A 26,337-nucleotide genomic window follows, 5' to 3' on the forward strand; every position below is an offset into this window, starting at 1 on the left:
ATATCTTTTAGCTTAATATAGATGGATGGAATTCAGAAATTTCAAAAATGCTTGATTACAGCAATTATCTACATCTTGCCTACGCTTCTCCTCACCAGATCCCAGAATAAACCTCTGATATCTCTCCCCTTATCCTTGCTATAAGACAGTAGAGAGGAGAATCTCTCAATAAATTGGTAAGAATTTTAATTACTAGTTATAACTACCTTAAAAGCATACAACTTTTAGACTTATCTCAATCCACTGGTCATTTATAGTAACTGAGGTATTGATGTAATTCTCCAAGAATCAAGTATGATACTTGAAGATTTTTTTTGTCTTGTGCTTAATGAATCTGATAGTTAAAAACAGGTTAAGCTTTATAGTGTAAATATGTAATATAATATGTATATTAAAGTAAAAAATTTTAAGACACAATTTTTAAGTGTATAAATTCTATGATGCTAAAGAGATAGAGGGGAAAAATCATTCTCTGTCATTAGTTTATTGTATGTAACATTTGTATCTCTACTAAGAGCAAGTTGAGTTGAGAGTATGAACACAATCACTATGTCTGTATAGTCTCCAAGGCACCCCTCCTTCCCAGGAGTTAATGGGTATGTCCACATTTCCCATGCTTTCATTCTTTAATGTAATGTCTATGGCTCCCATGCACATTTTCAAAAAACAAAAGAAAGAATGTGGCAATAATCTAGAGAGCTAACCTCCTTAGCTAACCCCATGAGTAACTTAATACAGTAGCTGTAATGGTATATATACTGCTTACAAAAAATAGGGGATATTTCAAAATGAATGTGAAGCGATAAAATATCCCCTAATTATTGTGAGCAGTGTACATAAGAAATACATCAAATAATGTTCTGCCTGTTGTTTTGTCCATTCTTTTATAAATTACTTTACAGAAATTAGGTATTGAGAACTAATTGTTCTTCATTTTTCTTTTTAAATAAAAAAACACAATTTTTTAAATAGAAATGTAAGCCTCCATTTCTTTGTGTTGAGATATTATTGAATTATATTATTTTACATAAGACTGTAACAGGATTGAGTATTTCAGTCTTCTTTTGGTGCCTTGCTTGGAAAAGTGAAAGATTGGGAAGAACAGAAACAGTAGAGGATGGGCAGATTGCTAAGATTGGTATATTTTTCTCTGATTAAATGTTTCACATTTTTTATTTTGAGGGGATTAGAGTCTACATAAATTTGAGGCCAGCATTACTTGCAGGATGCTCAGAGTAACATTATGCCCTTTCCCCTTGTGTTCATGTGTTCCAAGACTCTATATTTTCTTTGAAAAGTAGAATGAAAATGCATCTCTTTGACAGACCTAGAGCAGTTACTGTCTGCTGCTAAGGTTTCCAGATGCAAGAAAAAATAGTGTCCCCTCCTTTTCTGTCTATCTGATTGTGGCAGCCCAGATAGAATGGGGGAACAGAGGAGGAAAACATGGCAATACAGGGAAAGACAGGGAGAGAATTTTTACCATTTAGAAATAACCTTATAGACAGTGAGGAATCTACAATTTGAGTTTATATGAAGTGTTGGATATACACCCTCGCTTTCTGATTGACTTTTGAAAACTTAAGGGTTAAAACTAATTAAATTTTTTTTTTTATAATTTTATTTTTTTAATGGGGTGACATCAATAAATCAGGATACATATATTCAAAGATAACAAGTCCAGGTTATCTTGTCGTTCAATTATGTTGCATACCCACCACCCAAAGTCAGATTGTCCTCTGTCACCTTCTATCTTGTTTTCTTTGTGCCCCTCCCCACCCCCTATCCCTCTCCCATTCCCCCCTCCCCCCCGTAACCACCACACTCTTATCAATGTCTCTTAGTTTCACTATTATGTCCCACCTACGTATGGAATAATACAGTTCCTGTTTTTTTCTGATTTACTTATTTTGCTTCGTATCATGTTATCAAGATCCCACCATTTTGCTGTAAATGTTCCGATGTCATCATTTCTTATGGCTGAGTAGTATTCCATAGTGTATATGTGCCACATCTTCTTTATCCAGTCATCTATTGACGGGCTTTTTGGTTGTTTCCATGTCCTGGCCACTGTGAACAATGCTGCAATAAACATGGGGCTGCATGTGTCTTTACGTATCAATGTTTCTGCGTTTTGGGGATATATACCCAGTAGAGGGATTGCTGGGTCATAAGGTAGTTCTATTTTCAGTTTTTTGAGGAACCACCATACTTTCTTCCATAATGGTTGTACTACTTTACATTCCCACCAACAGTGTATGAGGGTTCCTTTTTCTCCACAGCCTCTCCAACATTTGCTATTACCTGACTTGCTAATAACAGCTAATCGAACAGGTGTGAGGTGGTATCTCATTGCCGTTTTGATTTGCATTTCTCTAATAGCTAAAGAAGATGAGCATCTTTTCATATATCTGTTGGCCATTTGTATTTCTTCCTGGGAGAAGTGTCTATTCATATCCTCTTCCCATTTTTTTATCGGATTGTTTGTTTGTTTGTTGTTGAGTTTTATGAGTTCTTTGTATATTTTGGATATTAGGCCCTTATCTGAGCTGTTGTTTGAAAATATCATTTCCCATTTAGTTGGCTTTCTGTTTATTTTGTTATCAGTTTCTCTTGCTGAGCAAAAACTTCTTAGTCTGATGTAGTCCCATTCATTAATTTTTGCCTTCACTTCTCTTGCCATTGGAGTCAAATTCATAAAATGCTCTTTAAAACCCAGGTCCATGAGTTGAGTACCTATGTCTTCTTCTATGTACTTAATTGTTTCAGGTCTTATGTTTAGATCTTTGATCCATTTTGAGTTAATTTTTGTACAGGGGGAGAGACTGTAGTCCAGTTTCATTCTTTTGCATGTGGCTTTCCAAAAACTAATTAAATTTGAAGCAAGCCATGAGCCTGACCAGGCGGTGGCACAATGGATAGAGCATCGGACTAGGATGCAGAGGACCCAGGTTCGAGACCCCGAGGTCGCCAGCTTGAGCAAAGCTCACCAGCTTGGACCCAAGGTCTCTAGCTTGAGCAAGGGGTTACTCAGTCTGCTGAAGGCCCACGTTCAAGGCACATATGAAAAAGCAATCAATGAACAACTAAGGTGTCACAGTGAAAAACTAATGATGATGCTTCTCATTTCTGTTCCTGTCTGTCTGTCCCTATCTATCCTTCTCTCTGACTCTGTCTCTGAAAAAAACCAAAAAAACAAAAAAAGCAAGCCATGAAAAATAAAAGGAGATTGAATGCTTTGATATTCCACTTCCAAGGATGTATATCTTATTATTTTGGAAGAAGATTAATGAGAAGAAAGCCCTTTGTTTGACTCCCTTAGGAACTCCCATAACGGTTGATAAAGTTCTGATTTTAATGTTTGGGAATTATTACACAATGATATAATATGTGAAAGTGGTATTTTCTATTGCCCCATTCAGTGCCTCTTAAATCATATTTACCACTGTTTTTCATTTAAAGAAGTTATAAAATAAAGGCCTTCAGAATTATGAAACCAAGAGTTATGTATAAAGGGGAAAATAATGTGTGCCTCTTATTCCTAAAGAAATTATCTTCTCAATGGGAGAAAGATTGTAAACTTTCTTTCCCTAAATAAGACTTCAGACAGTCAAGGACAAACAACTAATATTATTTCATTTTTTCATTACATAATTTAATTATTAAACTTAATAATTTATTTACACTCTCACCCATAATATTCAGGGTATTAAATTGTTTGGGGCTCCTCTCCTACAGAGTTAACAAGACTTTGAAATGTCATCCCAGGAATATATGAAGTCAAAATGTCCTTTTTCCTAGGTCCTCTTCTTGATAATATTTATATATAACAAGTGTGACAGCATTCATGTATTCAGGATAAATCAGAAAGTCTAGCAGAGCACAACGTGGAGGACTCAGTCACTGAGCTAAACAAGGACACTTTCTGGTCACTGAAGGATTACTAGCATTTGGGGGAGGCTGCCTTATGCCCTCCTAATTTTATATATAATAATATATATATTATTTTTTTGAGAAAGATGGGGGAGGCGGTGAAGAAGCAATCAACTTGTTGTTCCACTTAATTATGCCATAGATTGCTTTTCATATGTGCTCTGACTGGGACCTGAACTGGCACCCTTGGGGGTCGAGCTGGGATCTCAGTGCTCCAGGATGGCTAGAGAACTCTATGAAATTCTTGATGATGGTCTTTCTTTTCCTTTTTGTGAGAACTAGTCATTTTTGAAGCTTTTCCTTTTGTCTGTACAGTTTCAATACATCAGTGACTTAGCAAGATGTTTAAAGCTGAGGCTCGGATGGAATAATTCTCTAGACTTAGAAGAAGTCTAATTTCATATCCTAGATGATGGAGATTAGCATTCCAACTCTTACTCAGAGAATCGAGGAGTTATTACTATATGGTTTGTTAGGATTCATCGTTGATGCAGCAAAGAAGCCCCTGGCTTCCTGCCATGCTCGGAGATAAAGAGGGATGCCATGATTATTCACAGGATTGGGCTTCTTTTCGGAGATTCTGTTCTAGCTCACCTTAGCTCACTCCTGATTCATGGGCTGCTATTTTAGCTAAATGCTGATGGAGAAGCAATATGAGGTGAGAGGCTAAGAAGACGTGCTTCAGATTCTTCTATCATCCCTATCCTCATGGGATATTGCTGTCAAAAAATCCATGAAGACAATGCCTTTCTTTCATCCCCTCCATCCATCCACACGAGTGCTTTTTCTTCCCATTAAAATCTGCTTGTAAAAGGACTGCATTCACTATTCACGGTTCTGTCATTTGCACTGTACAAGGTACTCTGCTTTTATTAAGCACCAGTCCATCAAATGGTCAATGTATGTGCCCACCCCTCTTTCTATTGCCATTGGCAGTTGGCTTGGACTTAGTGGGGAGTTATAGACCTCCCCCAATATTCTCTGCTCAAGTGGAGAGTTCAACTAGATGACAGACAGGTAGCTTTGGAGCTATCCTGGCTTCACCATCAGACAAGGATGTAATGATTTTATGGCTAGCCCAAGGTATGTTAAAACCATCATTTTTTCTTTTTTTCATTTTTCTGAAGCTGGAAACAGGGAGAGACAGTCAGACAGACTCCCGCATGCGCCCGACCGGGATCCACCCGGCACGCCCACCAGAGGCGACGCTCTGCCCACCAGGGGGCGATGCTCTGCCCATCCTGGGCGTCGCCATGTTGCGACCAGAGCCACTCTAGCGCCTGAGGCAGAGGCCACAGAGCCATCCCCAGCGCCCGGGCCATCTTTGCTCCAATGGAGCCTTGGCTGCGGGAGGGGAAGAGAGAGACAGAGAGGAAAGCGCGGCGGAGGGGTGGAGAAGCAAATGGGCGCTTCTCCTGTGTGCCCTGGCCGGGAATCAAACCCGGGTCCTCCGCACGCTAGGCCGACGCTCTACCGCTGAGCCAACTGGCCAGGGCAAAACCATCATTTTTAAAATACTTACAGTCATCTGAGTAGATAGGTGTGTGTTTATTGCATCCCGTCACTTTAAAATGAGAGGTGGCTCCTTCAGGAGCAATGCTTTGAAGCTAATCTCAGCTGATTTCTGAGCCTTTTTAGCTGAATGATGGAAACATAGTCTTGTTTACTTAAAGATTATTGTTTAGAGGCCCTGGCTGGTTGGCTCAGGGGTAGAGCGTCGGCCTGGCGTGCGGGGGACCCGGGTTCGATTCCCGGCCAGGGCACATAGGAGAAGCTCCCATTTGCTTCTCCACCCCCCCCCTCCTTCCTCTCTGTCTCTCTCTTCCCCTCCCGCAGCCAGGGCTCCATTGGAGCAAAGATGGCCCAGGCACTGGGGATGGCTCCTTGGCCTCTGCCCCAGGTGCTATTGTGGCTCTGGTCGCGGCAGAGCGATGCCCCGGAGGGGCAGAGCATCACCCTCTGGTGGGCAGAGCATCGCCCATGGTGGGCGTGCCGGGTGGATCCCGGTCGGGCGCATGCGGGAGTCTGTCTGACTGTCTCTCCCCATTTCCAGCTTCAGAAAAAAGAAAAAAAAAAAAAGAGATTATTGCTTAGGGCCCCGCAGATAAGGGGAGCCCTATAGAGAATCTTTGGCATGCATATGGTAAATACTAGAGTAAGAATTCTTGGTTTCTGGAAACCAGTTCAAATTCAAAGTACCATTTTGCATTGTGATCCTCTGATCCTGATTTGGGCTTGGCAAGCCCAGATTGGTTCAATATAAGAAACATTTTCCTAACAACTAGACTACTTTGGGACTTTAGTTCAATTCAGTACCACTAGTCCAACCCACTAAATATTGATAGAAAGTTAAAAATATAGAGATATAGACATATTGATTTCTATGTCAACATATACATTGCCTATATCCACATCTATATAAACCCTCTGTAACATTTGTGCCCAAGAGTGACTTAATTATTTTGTATGATAAATTCTCACCACTAACAGGTTGACAAGGGGAAATGTAGGTGACAAATGTAAGAGGTTTACAATATCAAATTATTGCACACAAAAGCACCTTTTTTTCAGCATCACCTTGATTTATTTTCCTAGTTGGTTTTTTTTCCTTAGATGGAAAAATAGTTTCATCAAGAAAACAAATGTTTCTGCCAAAGTGAAAGAATTGCATGTTTAAATGCTTATCTTAAAAAAAGTCAACATTGAGCATGCTCTGTCCCCTCCCCCTATTTTGCCGACTAAAAAAATTTTTAAATGCATAGGCAGATCACAAGGTATTTTCCTTGAATAAGATGATCATATTTTATTGCTGCCTGGTTTAGTACATATTTTTCTCAATTGGGGAAAAAAAAGTCTAGGTGAAAAAAATTTATCTAACAAGGAAAGTCGTTTACATGGTCATAACATTTCAATTGCTGACAAAGGAAAAAAAAGTGTAAAAAAAGAAAGATTTTAAATGGAAAATATCACATAACTTCAAAAAAACTTACCTCAATTTCCTATCATGTATCATGTACTATAAGTCAACTTTCTACATAGGATTACAGTCCTTTATTATAAGCCCCTAGTGGTACTATGGTATACATTTTAAAAATGCAACTACAAAAATGTTCTTTCCTTTGTGTTTCTGCCTATTGTATACTTAAGCTGTAGATACATTTTGAATAAAAAGCCTACGGCAGGTATAAATGTAATAGTTAAACTGGTCCTGTTGGCAGATGTCTCCCTGTCCCACGAAGGTGGCCTCTCTTAGTCCAGCATCTTCTCCTGTTTCTTGCCTTCCTTTTTCTTCTTCTTCGATTCTGCTGCAGTTGGAAAAGAAAAAGACAGAGAAATAAAAGCATTCCATGAGTAAGCAATGGGGAAAAGCCACTTTTTTGATAACTGGCCAGGAATGGCATGATTCAATGGATAGACAAGGTACATGCACCCATGCACGCGTGTGTGTGTGCACATACACACACACACACACACACACACACACACATACACACACGTGTTTTTGCCAGGAGAGTCCCTATGAGAATAGGCAGGAGGAATAGAGTTTAGAATGACTTTTATCTAATTATTTAATGTGCATTTCCCCTGCTGTAGGAGGGTGGAGACTATACTTTTCTCTTCCATCCGTGTCTTTGATGCCTGGTATATTCTAAGTGCTCCTGAGACAGTGGTAGTACACAGAGTGAAGAAATGAACACTTGAATGAGAAACAGAAATGGTCGATGATTGGCATATAGAAAATAGTATTTCCCAAGGAAAGTATGGAGTGTAAATTCAATCAGAATCTTGCAATATGTCAGTTCTTCAAAAAAACAATAATTTATGAAGAGTAAGATGAAACACATACATATATAACATACAAATTTCTCAACACTTTTTTCTTTGTCTTTAAAGTAGAACCCTGAAATAACTCTGTGGGTAAAAGGAATGTCCCACTGTAGCAGTCATTCAAGGTTAGACAGTAAAAGAAATATTTACCATGAGCACAAGGGTCATGAATTGGCCTGGGCCAGGGCTCTAACTTGGTAAGGCAAAGTGCTTTGTGATGAAATGACATAGCAGCTACTCTCCAAGGTTTGAAGAGCCAATGTGATCATATCTCAATGTGACCCAGTAGGGCACCTTCATTCACACTAAAAACAGTCAAATGAATGGAAGGAAGTATATACAGGGTACACATCAAATAACACCCCCGGTGACACGTCACTCTTCCCCATGTGGACAGAGGCTGTGAAGCAGAAATGGACGCAAACAGGAAATGAGCCACTGTCAAAATGTGAGAGAGAAAGGTGCCTGCCCGTGGGGGGACTTGTTCTTGTTCCCTGGCGTGATCCCCAGGAGCACATCTCTGCACTGGAAACTCACGGTGGTGCCCTGGGAGTGTTTTAACTTTCTGGGTTTACAAGTTTGTACCCTTTGGGGGGCAGTTTTTGAGTTGCTGGAGGATAGTCCTCACCTCTCACTTCCGGTAGGTATGTAAACATAGAAATAGGTTGTTTTATGATATGTTTGAGAGTGTTCAGGACGTCCTAAGACTTTCCTAAGAATATTCTAGAAAGGATTCCTGCTCCTCCTAGTGCCATCAACCCTAGCCCCCAGAGCACCGTCTTTACCACATCCTGTGTAGAAAACTCAAAATCCTCACAATTGGCTCACTGCATGGCAATCACGGTAAGAAAGAAGAGAGGCACTGAGAAGGCACGTAGGAATGAATTCTGAACCCACTATTTTTTTTTATTCTGAATAGAAAATGAAATCCAGATGGACACTGACGTAGTAAGTGGTCCCTTGGCCATTGTTTAGTGAAGCAATGAGGGAACGATTCTGTTAGGATCATAATGTGAACCAGGTCTTCCCTAAGGAATTGTTTTTCATTGATATCTGCCATCGACCAGCTCAGGGATCCTGGGCAACCCCATCGTTTTGCATTTATTTCCTGTAAACTGGGGATAATAAATCCTAGGATGTGCTCCTCAGAGGACCATCAGGATCACCATGTGAGATTATGGCCTCTAAGATCCCATTTAACTATTACTAACCCCCCACATTTACATATTTAGCAAATACACACTCTCTATCCACTATAGTTCAGGTGCTGTTCTAGATGCTGGGCTAAAAGGGCAATTGCCTAAATTCTGCTCTCACAGAGCTCCATGACAAGTAATGTTTCTGAGATTGCTTGTGTGGGTCTTTCAACACTGCAAAGCAACTCTCAAAGTACATGTTTATATTCAAGAGCAAGGATACATGGCAACTATTTGAATGGCTTTAATGCCTATTGCTATGTTGCTAGTTTACTAGAACCTTGCAGGTGCATATAATGAAAAAGGGTATCCCCAGGGAGAATGAATTACTAGGGAGAAATGTATGCCTACCGTAGATCTAGCCTAAAGGGAAGCAAGAATGATTTCATTCTTCTTTAAACATATTAATTCATTTTCCAACACAAAGTTTTAAAACACACTTATTATTAAATTACTCATAGCTTCACAACATAGAGATTTAACAGCGGGCTCTATTTATGTTTTCTTTCTATGGATATACATTATATATACTTTAACTAGGAACAGATTGACAGTTGATAGAATATCTTATCCCAAATATTGAAAAGCACTTATTTCCCTGCCATTCCATGTATTCTGAAACATGACCGAGTAGTATTTCTTTATGACATTCTAGTCCAGGGGTCTCAAACTCGCAGCCCGCCAAACAATTTTGTGCGGCCCGCAGACTAATCCACGAAGTTCAAAATATTTTGGATAAAATTAAGTAAGCCTAGGGGCCTACTTGTATTTTTCATTTCTCTAGCATCCTAGCTAGATATTAGCTTAGTTAACAGCAGTTGTGATGCGAACTACAGTTTCTGGTCGTTTTGTGACACTGAGTAAACTGCATATACGATTGTGCTTGTTGTACTGATTTTTTTTTCGTTTTCAACTGCAGTGAGAAAAGTGTTGCGTAACAGTTGCCTTTTGTAGACCTAGTGCGGCCCGCCGAACAGCTGTGATCTTGCTCTGCGGCCCACATGCTGATGGACACTGCATGTGAGTTGTTTGAGACCCCTGTTCTAGTCCATACTGTTTATAATCTTTCTCCTGTCGGTAACCTGGCGTGTTCTCAGCTTTTGCTATTATAAATAATGATGTAACGTGTGTTTTGTAAATCATTATATGTTTAAGTTTTGGCTTAGTATAAATTATTAGAAGAGGAGCTCCTGGGTCAAAGGTCAGGATATTTTTTAAGCTTTTGATATGTATTAGCAAATTTCTTTCTCAAAAGCAAGTGCTAATTTAAATTTTTATCAGCAATTTATAGAAGAGCCAATCACAGCAAACTTGCTCTCAAAAGGCAAATAAATAATCAAAGAGCATGCAGCCGTTCTTTTCCACTATTTACAGGTCTTTTCAGGAAGGGGAATGCCATGCAGTTGGTACAGGAAAACACCCACTCCCATCTTCAATATTAGGAAAGTCGGGAGAAACAGGGCTGTGAGTAGGTGTTGAAAGAAAGATGTCAATTGAAAGGTTTTTCAAAGATCTTGAATGGGAATATAATTCCAAGGAATGGAAGGATTGAGAATTCTGAAATAAGCTTATCTTATTTCCTTTTTTTTTTTTTTAAAGTTTATTTTTATTGATTTTAGAGAGAGAGAAAGAGAGAGAGGGAGAGAGAGACAAGAACATCGAATCATTCCTGTATGCACCCTGACCAGAATCGAACCAGCAACTGCCGCACTTCTAGATAATGCTCTAACCAACCAAGCTATCCGGCCAGGGTGAAACCTTTTTTTTTTTTTAATTAAGAGAGTTAAGTGATTGAGAGGAGCCCGGATTTTAACGAAACTGAGTCAACTTCTTTTTGCTATGATTTAAACAAAGTGGCTTTGGGGCCCTGGCCGGTTGGCTCAGCGGTAGAGCGTCGGCCTAGCGTGCGGAGGACCCGGGTTCGATTCCCGGCCAGGGCACATAGGAGAAGCGCCCATTTGCTTCTCCACCCCTCCGCCGCGCTTTCCTCTCTGTCTCTCTCTTCCCCTCCCGCAGCCAAGGCTCCATTGGAGCAAAGATGGCCCGGGCGCTGGGCATGGCTCTGTGGCCTCTGCCTCAGGTGCTAGAGTGGCTCTGGTCGCAATATGGCGACGCCCAGGATGGGCAGAGCATCGCCCCCTGGTGGGCAGAGCACTGCCCCTGGTGGGCGTGCCGGGTGGATCCCGGTCGGGCGCATGCGGGAGTCTGACTGTCTCTCCCTGTTTCCAGCTTCAGAAAAATGAAAAAAAAAAACAAAAACAAAAACAAAAAAACAAAGTGGCTTTGGGTTTTTAAACCAATGGGAAGAATTATTCATTAGAATAGGAAGCAGAGATTTGTACCTTCTAAGAGGTAGAATTCGTATATGAGGAAGCTAACCCCCTGTGGACGCGGAGGGTCAGAGTTCCAACAGACAGGGACAGCTGGAAGCATGCCATGAGAGACCACTGAGCCTTACCTGTGGGGACGCACTCAATAAGTCATGAGAACTGAGCCAGGAAAGGCATCAAATATGTCACTGCCAAATAGTACTATCACCATGCAAATATGCCCCAAATCCTGGATATCACCAAGAGCTTTTTAAAGCTTTGTGAATCTATTTAAAAGAACTTGTCTGTGCTTGAGAATTGTCTACCTAGTCATTTAATCCCTTGTGCCATAACTGCTGTGCCTCAGAACTGATAATAAAGCATTTTAAATTGTGAATGTACAACTCAGAGATCTACCTGGAATCCCCTGATATGGGGCCATTCATTACATTTCTCAGTATTTCAGGTTAAATTGGGCAGCATTTACCTAATTTAATTTAAATTTGGTGCCTCCATACAGAAGGAGATTTTTATTTAAAAATCAAAATTATAATATTTAAAAGAGTTTTCTTAATATATCATTCTCAGGTATGGCTCTGTCTTATGTCTATTATTACTATATTGTTGTTTCTTATTTGATTTATTATTTTGTAATACCACTTACTTTATTTCTTCTTTTAGGAACTCGAGGCACTTACTTCCAGGCTGTGTATGGACTATATATGTACATATGACTAGAATTACGAATGTAAGACATACATGCATAATACAGATGTTACTGCTCCTCAATGCTGCCCACGAGCTACCTGTTATCTCACTATCCACTTTCCTTTAAATATTTTTATTTATTAATTTTAAAGAGAAAAGAAAGAGAGAGCGAGAGACATCTATTTTTTGTTCCACTTATTGATGCATTCATTGGTTGGTTTTTGTATATAGCCTGATTGGAGTTCGAACCGGCAACCTTGGTGTATCAGGAAGATGCTCTAACCAGCTGATCTATCTGGCCAGGGCATCCATGTTCCTCTTTGTTCATCAGCTCTTCGTTTCAAAACAATATCTACCATGGCCTCTCAACTGTGTGCCTTTCTACATGTCTGCTTTCTGGTTTCAATTAGACGTGAATAAAAGATATGCATCTTCGGCTAGACACAAACTAAACATTTCTGGATCCTTTAAGGCAGTGGTCCCCAACCTTTTTTGGGCCATGGACTGGTTTAATGTCAGAAAATATTTTCATGAACCGGCCTTTAGGGTGAGACGGATAAATGTATCACATGACCGAGACAAGCGTCAAGAGTGAGTCTTACATGGACAAGAGTGTGGTGGTTACCAGGGGTGGGGGGAGGGAGGACATGGGAGGGAGGGAGGGAGAGAGTTAGGGGGAGGGGGAGGGGCACAGAGAACTAGATAGAGGGTGGCGGAGGACAATCTGACTTTGGGCGAGGGGTATGCAACATAATTTAATGACAAAATAACCCAGACATGTTTTCTTTGAATATATGTACCCTGATTTATTAATGTCATCCCATTACCATTAATAAAAATTTATTAAAAAAAAAAAAGAGTGAGTCTTAGACGGATGTAACAGAGGGAATCTGGTCATTTTTTAAAAATAAAACATTGTTCAGACTTAAATATAAATAAAACGGAAATAATGTAAGTTATTTATTCTTTCTCTGCGGACCGGCACCAAATGGCCCATGGACCGGTACCAGCCCGCGGCCCAGGGGTTGGGGACCACTGCTTTAAGGAACCTCTGCTCTGCCTTCATTTCCTTTTGAGGTACCTCAGCACTTAATTGCATCTCCCCCAAATAGAAATTTCATCTACGGAAGCACTGGTGAGTAACGTAGATTTCACTGAAGGTCTAGTGGAGGAGATGAGGAAATTATTTCATCAACCATACAGTACAAGCTTAATAAAAGTCCATAAACTTCTTCAACCCATCAAGAAAGGGCCCAACTTTAGGATGCACTTCTTTGTATGGTAGAGTCAGGACTGTGTTAGACTCAACCCCAAATCAATGTGTGTGTGTGTGTGTCCAGGTAGAAATTCACCAGAAGAAAGCCCTGTTTTTTAGATCAACACATCCTTATGTATGAGCTAAACCTAATCTTCCATTTGGGAATTTACAAACATTAAGCATAAAAGCTGAACGTTTTCATGGATTTTTCCTTAAAGAGTCCCGGAAAAGAGCAGTGAAGATGAGAATCAGAGGTTGATTCACCTGCAAGTCTTTGAATCTGGGGCTTTCTTTTGTATGTAGTCACAGAAGCAAAACCAAAGCCATGCGTGTGTGTGTGTGCATGTGTGTGTGTGTGTGTGTGTGTATTCAACATTCAGCCGCTAAGCTATGTCTTTATCACCTTTGGCAAAAATATTTTTAAGCACTAAATAAACCTGAAGAGAAGCAAATATAGTCCAAGCACGGTAAATTCTGCGAAGAATGTATCACTTTATGTAGGTAGCTTCAAGAATGGGAATGTAATTATGCCTGTGAACACACAGGCGCAGTAGCAGGCAGTTCTGATACCTGAATTAGAGATTCGTTGTGCACACGTGTGTATGTAGGTAGTTGGTTTGACAGTTGCTATACAATGTCTCACCTGGTGGTACTAGTGGCCCTAACTATATTCTCATGTTTTCCAAAGTTACTTTAAAAGACTTTATGGAGTTAGGTAGAATAGAGTGTCGATGCTCAGTCACATGCACATGTGAACACACACATACACACACACACACACACACACACAGAGAAAACCATGGATAAGGAAGCAATATTTGGGTTTCCTCTGTTCAGCTAAAGCATCTGCCTCTTCCTCAATGTGTAGACCACTCTCGTGATCTTACATTCTTGACCGTGACCTCCACACACACAGATTCACTGACCTCTTCCACCTCAAAACAGGAAGGGAAAACATTAACTTCTGACATGATATTAAATGTTTAAAAGCTTTGTTTCTGTAATAATAAGAACACAGAAATCTTATAAAATTTCAAAAATTATATTGGTAGCCAAGTCGGAAATGGGAATGGGAATGTATTTATTATAAACAATAACAAATAGTTCCCACTTGGTGCATCATTAGTTTCTATCATCATACCTGATGTTTAATCGTACACGGCCGGTACTACTGGAAAATTAAATGATGATTTATGAAAAAGGAGAAAAGCATGAATCCTAGAATATTTAAATTTTCAGCAGGTACAGCACCATAAATCATGTTTTATTTGCTGCCACATAGATTGTTCTTTTCCGTTGTTGTGTGCTGACTTCTGTATCCACTGAAAATCATGTTGGATTCTTAAATCCCATACCTCAGAATGTGAACATATTTGGAGAGAGGGTCTTTTAAGAGGTAATGAAGTTCAATCGGGGGCATTAGGCTGGGTAAAACATTAGGTATTACCTAATCCAAGATAACTGGTATCCTTGTAACAGCAGGAAATTTGAAGACAGACACCCACAGAGGGAAGACAGTGGCAAGGGGCATGGACGAGGCAGGTATCTATGAGCCAAGGGAAGATGCCTGGAATGGAGCCTTCCCTCATGGACTTGAGAAAGAATCAGCCCTGCAGAACTCTTGAGCTCAGACTTCCAGCCTCCAGAATTGTGAGAACATAAATTTCTGTTTAAGCCACCCTGTCTAGGTCCTTTGTTACAGCAGATGTAAGGAACTGAGATATCAGTGAATGAAACTCACCCTGTCTTTCATTTTCTAACTTTCAGGGCACCCTCCTTAGTTGTAGAGGTGTAAATTATGGGAGCTTGTTTTTTTGTCTGTCCTCAAGAATTTTAAATATATGCCATTTCAATAGGTGACTTTGATACTATGTAACGTGGGACTCAATGCTCAGGAATGGTTTCACAAATGCTCACTGCACTGATCATTCCCCTCATCTCCACACGTGACTTCCAGATCCCAAGCAGGTGAGCTACATTCCCTGCCCCCCACCCCACATGATTTCTCAGACCTCCAAGTACCCGACTTCAGCAGCAAAAGTTAGATTTGAAGAAATTCCCCTGGACTTCTCTACATCTTTTTAGAAAGCAGCCTTCACAGTCGCTTAATTGATTAGCCTTGTGCATCTGAGTGAAGATCTGAAAATCATGTTTTGCTGTCTTCTGTAGAATAACAGTAATTTCTGAAGGCCTCAGCTGAGTGAGCCCTGGAATTCTGGTAAAATGCTCTGAGCCTTGCTCTTTGGATTTCTTGCTTTCTTTTTTTTTTTTTTATTAATTCAATTTATTGGGGTGACACTGGTTCACAAAACCATACAGGTTTCAAGTGGACAAACCAACCTAACCCCATCTGCACGCCACATCGCGCACCCTCCACTCCAAACAAAGTCTCTTTCCTGTCCCCACATTACCCCTTTTGCCTACCTCCTCTGGACAAAAGAAGGTGAAGGGATTAGCCAGAAAACCATATATACATAACACATAGACACAGACAACAGGGCAGCAACAGCCAGAGGGAAAGGGGGTGGGAGGCAAGGTGGGGGCGAGCTCTTTGGATTTCTGATGAGCTCTTCTGAAAATAGTTTTTACCATATTTCCCCATGTATAAGATGCTCCCATGTATAAGACGCACCTTAATTTGGGGGCCCGAAATTTGAAAAAAATGTATTGCATAAAGTTACTGAACTCAAGTTTTATTCATCAGAAAATTCATACAACTCCTCAGATGTTTTTTCTCCCAAAAAAGGGGGAAATGCAAGTAAAAAAACTACAACCACTGTATAAGACGCACCCAGTTTTTAGACTCCAAATTTTTCAGAAAAAAATGTGTCTTATACATGGGGAAATATGGTACTTCTCAGGAAAGAGTCTTCAGTGTTTTTCTTTTCCCTGCCAGCCTGCCCTGATTTCCCTGCAGGTTCCCGGAGGTTTTACCTCAGTGCAAAGTTGGCTGGAATCACTGGGAGTATGTCAGGTGTCCCCACTGACAGAGCTTGTTACCAGGACAGCGGGGCGTGGAACCCTGAGAAGCACAAGAGTGGCTCTGAATCTCAAGTGGGGAGCAGGCAAGCCTGAGTCCAGCCCAGGGTCCTGCCTGGGAGGCTGCTGGGTGTGACAGGTGCACTGCACTGCTTTGTCTCCCTCTCAAGAAACGTTCCCCAGCTTGAGAAATGCAGCACTAGAAAAAGTTATCACTGGCTTCAGTGCAGTTATTATACAAAGGCAAGCGTGAGCCAAACATTACCTGACATGACTCCATTATAAATGACCTCCAGCAGGCTTATATTAATGTTTTAGAATTATTATTGAAACAAAAATCTAAATTATTAATTTTTTTGAGAATACCCAAAGAGTAGGAAGCACTGAGTTTGGAAAGCAGTGGTATAATAGGAAAGAATGAACTGTGAGTATAGACAGTCCCGACTTCAAGTTCAAGCCCGATTCTTCCCTGAATGGCTGACCTTCTGCAAGTTGCAACCTCAATGTCCTCATTTGTAAAATGTGAGTGAAACTAGCTGAGGCTGTTGCAGGGATTAAACAAGACAGTGCATTCCTAAAGGTTTTGTATAATTCCTGTCACATCATAAGTAATAAATGGGAATGACTTCTATAGAACTCAGGAAATGCTGATGACAAGAGCTACAACTTAAAACACGAGACAGAACTTATCAATCCAGCAGAAGTGAGAAGTAGAAACACAAAAGCTTCAGGGGTCCAAAACCAAAGGCGTTCCCTCAACCCAGTAACTAATTAGTGTGAACAGTGTTCTATTCTGCAGCCTTCCCCCATACTAATTATTCCATGGCTGTGTGGTGTGTGCACAGCTAATGAGGCTCCGAGCGCGGAATTTACCAAGGGACATGAAAGCATACACAATGTGCAGTAAACCCCACAAATATTTACAGTTCCTACTTCTCACATCTGTCCCAGCAATTAGAACTAAAAGTCCCTTAATAAGGACAGTAGGAAAACATCCTGATGAGTTTTCTTGAAGGTGAGAGTGTTGTCCTTTAACAGTGATTTCTCTGTACATTTGTGAAGCCAATGAATAAATGATGTGTCCTAGTGAGCCAGACTAGCACAATTTAGTTGGATACATCGCTCAATCACTCAGGTCAGTACTATTCATTGAGTTCCTCTCATGGACTAGACACCATGATATGTGTGGTACGTTACACAGGTGAGCAGCACGTGGCTCCTGCCCTCCCTTAAGATGTTCATTGGTGTGAGCAGCAAATACATCCTTGCTACAGAGGAATGAATGAATGTCTCATCAGAGGAGTGACCCCTCCCAGAAACTTAAATGCTTGGGAAGGGAACTCTGCTGAGATTTAACACTGATCTCTTTTCTAGTCTTTGAACAAAACAAGTTTTCTTTTTTGTGGCCACAGGGCCTTTGAGCTTCTTGTTTCACTTAGAATACCAGGATGGCAAGTTCAAAAGTTACCGCTCACAGAAGCTGTCCCTGGTTATTCTACCTTAGTCCCTCCAACCCCATCCCATGCTAGTCACTCTAACACTTGGCTCTTTGGTTCTTAAGACTACTTACTCCAATATACAGTCATAATTTTAATTTTCTATTTTTCTTTGTCACTATTATCTACCCAACAGCATCACCAGAACAAGTAGCAAGAGGAAAGGAAACTTGTTGAGTATCACTAGCTCCTAACGTACTGCCTGCTCCATCGAAGGTTCTTAGTAGATTTTATAAATAAATGAATAAACCGGAAGGAATGCCAAAGGCCTTTCACAGGATTTGTCCTTCAGAATGTGCCTTGGGATTTGTCCCTCTGCTCCTTGTACTCCACTCTAGGTCCAGGACGGTCATAAATTTGTCCCTGGTGTTAACTCTAGCAGACAGCATCCATCAGTAACATATTTACTGAATGAACAGGGTAGGTTTTACAGAATGAAATATATAAACTGCAGAAAAAGAACAGGTTCCAGGCTTTTAGAACCACAGGCACAGAGAAATAGACGTATAAGTTTGGTGTGGCCGGGCCACGGTTTGGCAAAGACTCAGACAGGTGTCAAACTGGATGATGCCTGAGCAGCATGTCCTACTAGGGAACCAGAATCTGATTCTGTTGCTGATAGAAAACCATGATCAAAGAAGGATTTTAGGAAAGAATAAGTGGGTCTGACATTCATTATTCTTCTTAGATAAAAAACTGAGAGCACTCTGTTGAATAGATTCAGGGGACAGAGTTATGCAGGAAGCCAAAGATCTAGAATCAGACCGCTGGGTAATTTAGCCCTGGCTCACAATAAATATTAACTATAATTACTATTATTGTCATCATTAAGATTTTTTTTTCTTTTTTGCTTGAAAAGGTGCTGAGAGAAACACCCAGCTCAAGAAGTTTATTTGGAAGAAAGGAAATCATCTTAAAAATACTGCACAGGTATCACACATTCTTACATATATGACTTCATTTTATCCTTTCAGCAGTGCTAGGAGATATTTATTGTAGATTCCAGTTTACAGAAGACAAACAAGAAAATATCATTCTAATAAGAAAAGAACAGAATTAGATCTTCTCACTTCATATACAGTAGCATGGATGGGAAATAAAATATAGATATTCGCACAGATTGATGAAACAGAATAGACAGCCCAGAAATAAACGCACACTTATCAGGTCAATTCCTCTATGACAAAGAAGGTCGGAATATACAATAGAATAAAGACACTCTCTTCAATAAATGGTGTTGGGAAAACTGGACAGACACATTGCAAAAGAATGGAATGGACCACTTTCTTATACCATGTACAAGAGTAAACACAAACAGATTAAAGATTTAAAAATAAAATAAAATGCAGATGTTCAAAGATTTTTGTGAGCAGGATAAAGACATTGTAACCTTGTGACCGAACTAAATAAGAGTGTTTTCCTCCTATCAAGGACAAAATTCCCACAGGGTGATCCAGGCTGCCTTTTTTTTTTTTTGGTCAAATGCAAGGGCAGCAGCCGTCAGCCCCCTTTCCTCCTGTTGCAGGGTCTCAGGGGCAAGCAAGCTCTGAGATTCTGCCCTTACACCTCTCTGTACACAGAAGTCACCAGCACAGCACAGCTCTTCCACAGAATATTGCCACGCTCATTCCTAAGGGATGTCAGAGCCCAGAAAATAGAAAAAAGAAAAAAAAAAGTCAGGGAACTTCTTTTATCTTTAAAAGGACTGGCAAAAGAATCTATTTAGTGGGGAGAGAATCAAGGATGCTGGGAATATCACTTGCCTGACCCTTTTCTCCATTTAATAATCAGCTGCCAAAAAATGGTGCCCCACACACAGCTGAGTCTTGCACTTAAACAGTTGCTGTTCTTTTGATCTTTAAAGATGAATTGTCAAACCGAGGAGAGGGCTAGGCAATGGTCCAAAAGAAAAAAAGAAAAGAGCAGCAAGATAGGGAAACTTTGAGAAAGATCTGGGAAGATATAAAAGGAATTGGGGTTATCGTGAGCAGGGGAATTTAACAAGGGTCTGGTCACAGCAGAGCTTGAGTTGGCAGCCAGGACAGCAGGAGGGATTAACACATTCCCTGGACCACCTGTAACACAGACATCCAACCCTGTATCACATGCTCCTGCTTCTGACTATACCAGAAACCAGCTGAGAATACCCTTCGCCCAGGCAGACTCAGAGGCTGCCCCGCTGGTATCAAAAGGAGCTTCACTGTACCTCTTGTTGATGTAGCTTATTTAATAAGTAACAACTAAGAATGTCCATGTATGTCAACAGTAACTCAGAGTCTAGAATGCTCCAAAGTGATCATTAGGCCATGTCATCACTGTGGCACTTGGGAAAATTTGAGCCCCTCGAGGACCCTTCTGCACAAGTCCTGACTCAGCCTCAGGTTAGACCCTCCACTGCATTGGTGACCCCCAGAACCAGGTCAGCTGGGCCGCTCTGTACCTACAGACGGGGCTGCCTGTGGACCAGGACAATGGCCGCCCATCCTGGCAGCCCCGCTTGGCTTGGCCGACTTCTGATTCCATAGTGAGCTGTCCATCATTTAAACATTCCATGATAAATGTAGTTGGGGAGCTAATCAAACTAAAAGGAAAGGTAAAGGCTCCCAAAGACGTAGAAGAAATACAGAACTTATCAAGGTATGCGGTAGAAAAAGGAAAATGTAAAATAACTGAGGTGATGTCACGAAAACGGTACCTGTTAGATCATCTAGGAAACACTTGATTTAAAATCTTCTGCCCCATGACCTTTATACATACTTGTCAAAATGTAGTCCCAGTTTAGGGCTTGGAATATATAATCATCAACAACTATCTTAATTGGCCTGTTTTGCTATGCCATTTATTTGTGCGAGGAGGTTATTCTAATCCCCACATCTGTGCAGAGAACTCCAATTTCCTGCTAAAAAGTAATTGTGTAAAATTTAATATATGGGGCTCTTTTCCAATTTCTTTCTTAAGGTAATTCACCTAAGACCCTGGTCAGCAAACTGCGGTTCATGAGCCACATGTGGCTCTTTGGCCTCTTGAGTGTGGCTCTTCCACAAAATACCATGTGCGGGCGCTACCTCCATAAGGAATGTATCTACCGATATAGTTTAAATTTAAAAATTTGGCTCTCAAAAGGAATTTCAACCACTGTACTTTTGATATTTGGCTCTGTTGACTAATGAGTTTGCTGATCATTAACTATGGAAAAGCGAAGATCTTGCCTGAGTCCATTGATCCATTCATATTTAAATTACGGTCAAGGAGAGACTGAGAACCTACCTTGAGGCTTGGGTTTAGTCAGTTTGCCACAGGGCTTAGAGATGGTGACAGTTTTCTGGCAGTCAGCATTGTGGAGGGCTCGCTTCAGACTTCCGGTTCTGGTCTTCAGGGCGGTATTCAGATCACACTCTCCCCACGCCTGGAATTGGTATTTGCACTCCGCTAAAGGCAGGGTAAGACCAAACAGAAACCTTTGAAAGATTCTGTGATCGTGCCATGAAAATAAAAGACACTTTTGTTTTTAACTCTTCGTAGTTACATAATTGTAGATTCGCACAGTTGTAAGAAATGAGAGAGATCCCATATACCCTTAACTGTGATATCTTCCATAGTTATAGTCCAATAGCACAGCCAGGAAACTGACATGGATACAATCCATAGAACCTACTTGGGTTTCATTCATTCTTTTGGGTATGTGTGTGGGGGAGGCAGGATTTAGTTCTGTGTAACTTTATCCCATGTGTAGATACAAGTGACAACTACCACCACTGATATACAAAACTGTTCTATTACAAGGGTCCCTTAGGCTATCTTTCTATAGCCATATGGCTTCTTCCTTTCTCATCCCTTTAACTTCTGGCAACCACTATTCTGTTCTCTATAGCTCTAACTTTTTCATCTCAATTTTGTCATTCATCTTCATGCATGGAATCAAATTCTATGCAGACTTCTGAGATTGGCTTTTTTTTTTTTTGTATTTTTCTGAAGCTGGAAACGGGGAGAGACAGACAGACTCCCGCATGCGCCGGACCGGGATCCACCCGGCACGCCCACCAGGGGGCGATGCTCTGCCCCTCCGGGGCGTCGCTCTGCCGCAACCAGAGCTACTCTAGCGCCTGGGGCAGAGGCCAAGGAGCCATCCCCAGCGCCCGGGCCATCTTTGCTCCAATGGAGCCTTGGCTGCGGGAGAGGAAGGGGGGGGGGTGGAGAAGCAAATGGGCGCTTCTCCTATGTGCCCTGGCTAGGAATCGAACCCGGGTCTCCCGCACGCCAGGCTGACGCTCTACCGCTGGAGATTGGCTTTTTCATTCAGCATAATTTCTGGGAGGTCCATCCAAGTTGTGTATATCCATAGACTGTTCCTTTTCATTGCTAAATAATATTCCAGATGTATGATTTGTTGAACCATTCACCAGATGAAGGACATCAGGGTGGTTTCCAGTTTTTGGCTACTACAAATAAAGCTGCTACATACATTCACATACAGACTGTTGTGGAAACAAGTTTTCATTTCTCTAGGATCAATACCCAAGAGGAAAACCACTGCATTGCATGGTAAACAAATGTTTAGTTTTGTAAAAAACTGCCATAGTCTCTTCCAATATGGCTGTCCTATTCTATATTCCCATCAGCAATGGATGAATGATCTAATTTTCCCACATCCTCTCTAGTAGTTGGTGTTATTTTTTATTTTAGCCACTCTGATAAGTATATAGTATATAGCAATAGCTTGTTGGTTTTCATTTTCATTTCCCTATTGAAAAAAGATGTTGAGTATCTTTCTGGTATTTGCTGCCTATATATCCCCTTTGGTTAATGTTTCATTATCATAAGTCTTTTGCCTAATTGAATTGTTACTTTTGAGACTTCTTTATATATTCTAGATACAAGTCCTATAAGACACACTTTTAAAAACTTTTGGTAGTTTAGTCTTTATGATACCCATATACAACTTAAGACCAAAGATTTCTAAATTTTACCAGGCTTTTAGAATTTACCTCCATTCATAAAAAATGCCCCAAAGGTTATAGAAAGTGACAAAAACATAGTGTACAGATTCACTGCTCTTCTTCACTGGCCTATTAGCCAGAGTACATTTCTGTAAACTAGTGAGAGTATTTGAGACATTGTGTCTCACCATGGCTAAGAAAGACAAAAATTAAAGAATATGAAAAAATACAGGTAATTTGGGTGTGTCACTGTGGGTTTAAAGTTAGAGAATTGAAAGATTACTTCTCAAATAGGTAGATGAGGCCAATGAGATTGGCGACAGTCAGTGGGAGAAAATCTGTGAAAAATGGCTGTCATCAATCAGCCCTCCTGGATTCGATCAGTCAGTCTCCAAACCAGTGTGGAGAATGGAGAGGACCACAAGACAGAGAGGGCTTGCAAAAGACCTGGAGAAGAGGGATAATCAATAAGAAAAGGGGAAAGAAAGATACAAGGTACTTAGAAATAGAAGAAGAAAAGAAAGGACAGAGAAAATAGATCAATGAACATTATGAGGAGGCATCAAGAACATATTTTATGTCCCTATTGGTAAGGCAATGGTTCCCAATCAGTGGCTGCTTTGACCCCCAGGGGACACTAGGCAATACCTGGACACATTTTAGTTGTTTGCGGAGGTGGGTGGTGCTAGTGGGAACTATAAAGGACAGAAGACAGAAATGGTGCTAAGAATCTTACAGTGCACAGAACAACCCCCCACAACAAAAACTGCCTAGCCCGTAATGTTAGTACAGTAAGTTCTCACTTAACATTGTCAATAGTTTCTACAACTTTAAGCAAAACAATGTCTAATAAAACCAATTGATACCATACACTACTTGATATAAATAAGACTGAAGTTTCTACAGCATCTCACCAATGTTATCATGAAAAGAAATGGAACAAAAGAACTTTATCTGAGGACCTACTGTGGTGCCCAAGTTGAGAAGCCCTAGGATTAGGCAAGATGTCTTGTAATTTTTTTTTATCTGATAAAATAAACTCATTGAAAATAAACGATAGTCAAGCTCAAAAAGATATTTGGTGGAAGAATGCAAGAATGATCTCAAGTGGATGGTTGAGTCAGTAGGACTCCAAGGGAGGGAGGGACTTACCTCCAAATTGCTTCTTCCAGTTGCAGGGGATCTTACATCTCTGGGTCTTCATGGTTTGCTTGCACTCAGCTCCAGTGCGGGTGCCCTCCCGGGTGCCCAGCCCACAGTCTCCACTAGTGGGCACACACACACTCCACTGCCATTCTCCACAGTCAGACTTCTTCACTTTTTTTTCTGGAAGGAGGAACGAATAATCAACATTCAGAAAACTCTTTAACTTTTGAGATCATTACAGGGTCAGGACTTTTCACCTACATCTTCAGTGTCCAGCAAATAGTAGAAACTTGAGAGGTGTTAGCAGAATGATGGAATCAATGAATGACCAGCAGAAGGGAAGAGGAAAACTAAAGAAGGAGAGAGAACTAATGTTAATTTAACTCTTACTATGTGCCAGGGACTGTGCTAAGTGATTTACTGACATTTCCTTGTAGAAGTAAATATTTCTATAAAATAGAAGGTGGTCAAAAACAGTTAAACCCCCCAAAATGAGAAAGCATTTTATTAGAAGCAAGAGTTGTCAGATTTGCTTTCTCAATGCAAGTTGGTGTTACTTTCTCTTTGTTATCGATAGAATAGAATAGCATAATATAGATGTGGTGCAACTGAGTGCTCACTCCACAGACTCCTTACTGGGAGTAACACTTTAAAAAAGGTGCTTCTTTCTCTCTGAGCTTCGGGTTTTTTCTTTAGTAATATGAAATGAAACAATAATGCCTTGAAGGGCTCTTTTTGAAGACAGAGGCAATATAAATAAAACACCTGATTCTTGGTTAAATAGTCTATACATAGTAGCTGCTGCTAAGATCATTATGTTAATGGTCATCATCTATATTTCAGGACTTACAGTTGGGGGAAGATGAGAGGAGATGTTGCTTTGGTTCCTGGAAACGTTTGAAAGAAAAGGAGGGAAGGAAGAAGGAAGGAAGAAAGGAAGGAGAGAAAGAAGGAAAGAGGGAAGAAAGGGAGGGAAGGAAGGAGGGAGGTGAGAGGAGAAGAAAAGATAAAGGAAGGATGAGGGGAAAGAAGGAGGGAGGGAGAAAGGAAGAGGTAGTTGGACAAGAAGGACATTAACCAATGAAGAGTCTTGCCTTCATATCCCTACTGCTCACCTGGTTTCTCTTTCTTCCCTGCTTCAGCAGTGCCCACAGCTGCCAAAATGAAAATGAATGCCAAGAAGGCAGCTGCAAATTTTCGACGCTGCTGCAGGTACTGTTGGGACTGCATTCTAGGAATAAACAGAGACACAGAAGAAGGTGGTGTCAACCTAAATCAGAGAGGAAGACTAACGGAACTCCTGCATGAAGGGCTCCATTTTCCATTTCTGGACTATTACATTTTAGGAAGATTTGTATCAATTATCTTATGTGTAGTTGTATCTTTTCTCTTAAACAGCCACAGAAATAAGTGCTCTTTTACAATCAGTCATATATTTGCTGACAAAATCCAACTGTTCTCCATGTAAGACTTCACACAACACAACCATTTGGTAAGTTTGACTCAAGAATGACAGAAGCAAAGGAATCTTGATGACATGTGTTTGAAAAGACTCCTATAGGAAGTCTTCCTGGGAGTGACACTTGGTAATATCAATAACTATAGTCATCTTTATAGCACTTAAAAAGAGCATGGTGTTCTAGTCCACATGGATAACATGACTGGACACAATGAATGGATTATCTGTGCAAATATATGTTTGCTGTTATCTTTAGATGCATCAGTATTGACCAATATCTCTAATTTTGTAAATAAGTTCCCATGATCATGATCATCTTATTGTCATTGTTCCATTATTCATCGGTCCATCGAAGAGTGAAACATGAAACAGATGTAAGGATAGCACGCATATGCACATACAAACACACACACACACAGATTCATATATATAAAGCACACAAGCTCACATGTGCTAAAAATCCTCTAAATTGTAGGACAATAAAGAGTTCACACTCACTCAGAATTTGAAATTCTCCACATTTGATATGATCAAAGCCTCAGAATAACATTAGAAAAACTCCCTTAGAATTTGAAGTCACATCTGAGAGTCAATATGGTCACCTTGCCAAAGCAAACTTGAGAAGTTTCTGCCTTAGCCCGGAACAACCCACTTCCTAGTGCCTATCCCAAGCCAATGGCTACAGCAACCCAACTGGCTTTTATTTAATCTCCATCTGGTGTGTACCTGGTGTTTTATATAAAAATAACAATAATGACTTAGGGTCCTTAGCTCTGAGGATTTTCTTTCCAGAAGTGGTAATAGATTAGTTCAGATGATTTGACATTCTCTTGAGTGTGAACAATAAAACCTCATACATATAAGGAATTGGGATTATTCTGTTCTGCAATTTGCTTCTCTCATTCAAAAATACCTATGAAATGTTATCCTTGTCAATAAATTTGTCTCCCTTTCTGTGCCACTGGAATGCTATTTTTTATTAATGTTTTTTAAATCAATGACTTCAGATTCCATTGCAAGGATGAAGCATATTTCATTTACCAATATAAATGAATATTTTGGTCATTTAGCCCTTTCACCAAATAATA

At 40.5% G+C, this 26,337-nt stretch overlaps 1 protein-coding gene and 1 non-coding gene across 3 annotated transcripts in view; one reads left to right on the forward strand and one right to left on the reverse strand.

Moving 5' to 3' along the window:
- The first annotated feature begins 1,308 nt into the window (after nt 1–1,308).
- LOC136327466 (small nucleolar RNA SNORA31) lies at nt 1,309–1,439 on the forward strand. Its single transcript, XR_010729677.1, has one exon. It is a non-coding gene; the product is annotated as a small nucleolar RNA SNORA31 (small nucleolar RNA).
- A 5,331-nt stretch (nt 1,440–6,770) lies between these two features.
- Nucleotides 6,771–26,337, reverse strand: part of PTN (pleiotrophin) — a 77,296-nt gene continuing 57,729 nt past the window's right edge. For both annotated transcript variants that reach the window (XM_066262375.1, XM_066262374.1), the window contains 4 exons: nt 24,906–25,021; nt 23,797–23,970; nt 20,975–21,136; nt 6,771–7,238 (listed from right to left, as the gene is read on the reverse strand). In XM_066262375.1, coding sequence (XP_066118472.1) covers nt 7,183–7,238; nt 20,975–21,136; nt 23,797–23,970; nt 24,906–25,020 — 507 coding nt within the window. In that variant the 5' untranslated portion in view covers nt 25,021 and the 3' untranslated portion in view covers nt 6,771–7,182. The remainder of the gene's footprint in view (nt 7,239–20,974; nt 21,137–23,796; nt 23,971–24,905; nt 25,022–26,337) is intronic.

Source organism: Saccopteryx bilineata, chromosome 2 (genome assembly GCF_036850765.1).
Source record: "Saccopteryx bilineata isolate mSacBil1 chromosome 2, mSacBil1_pri_phased_curated, whole genome shotgun sequence".
Taxonomy (NCBI): domain Eukaryota; kingdom Metazoa; phylum Chordata; class Mammalia; order Chiroptera; family Emballonuridae; genus Saccopteryx; species Saccopteryx bilineata.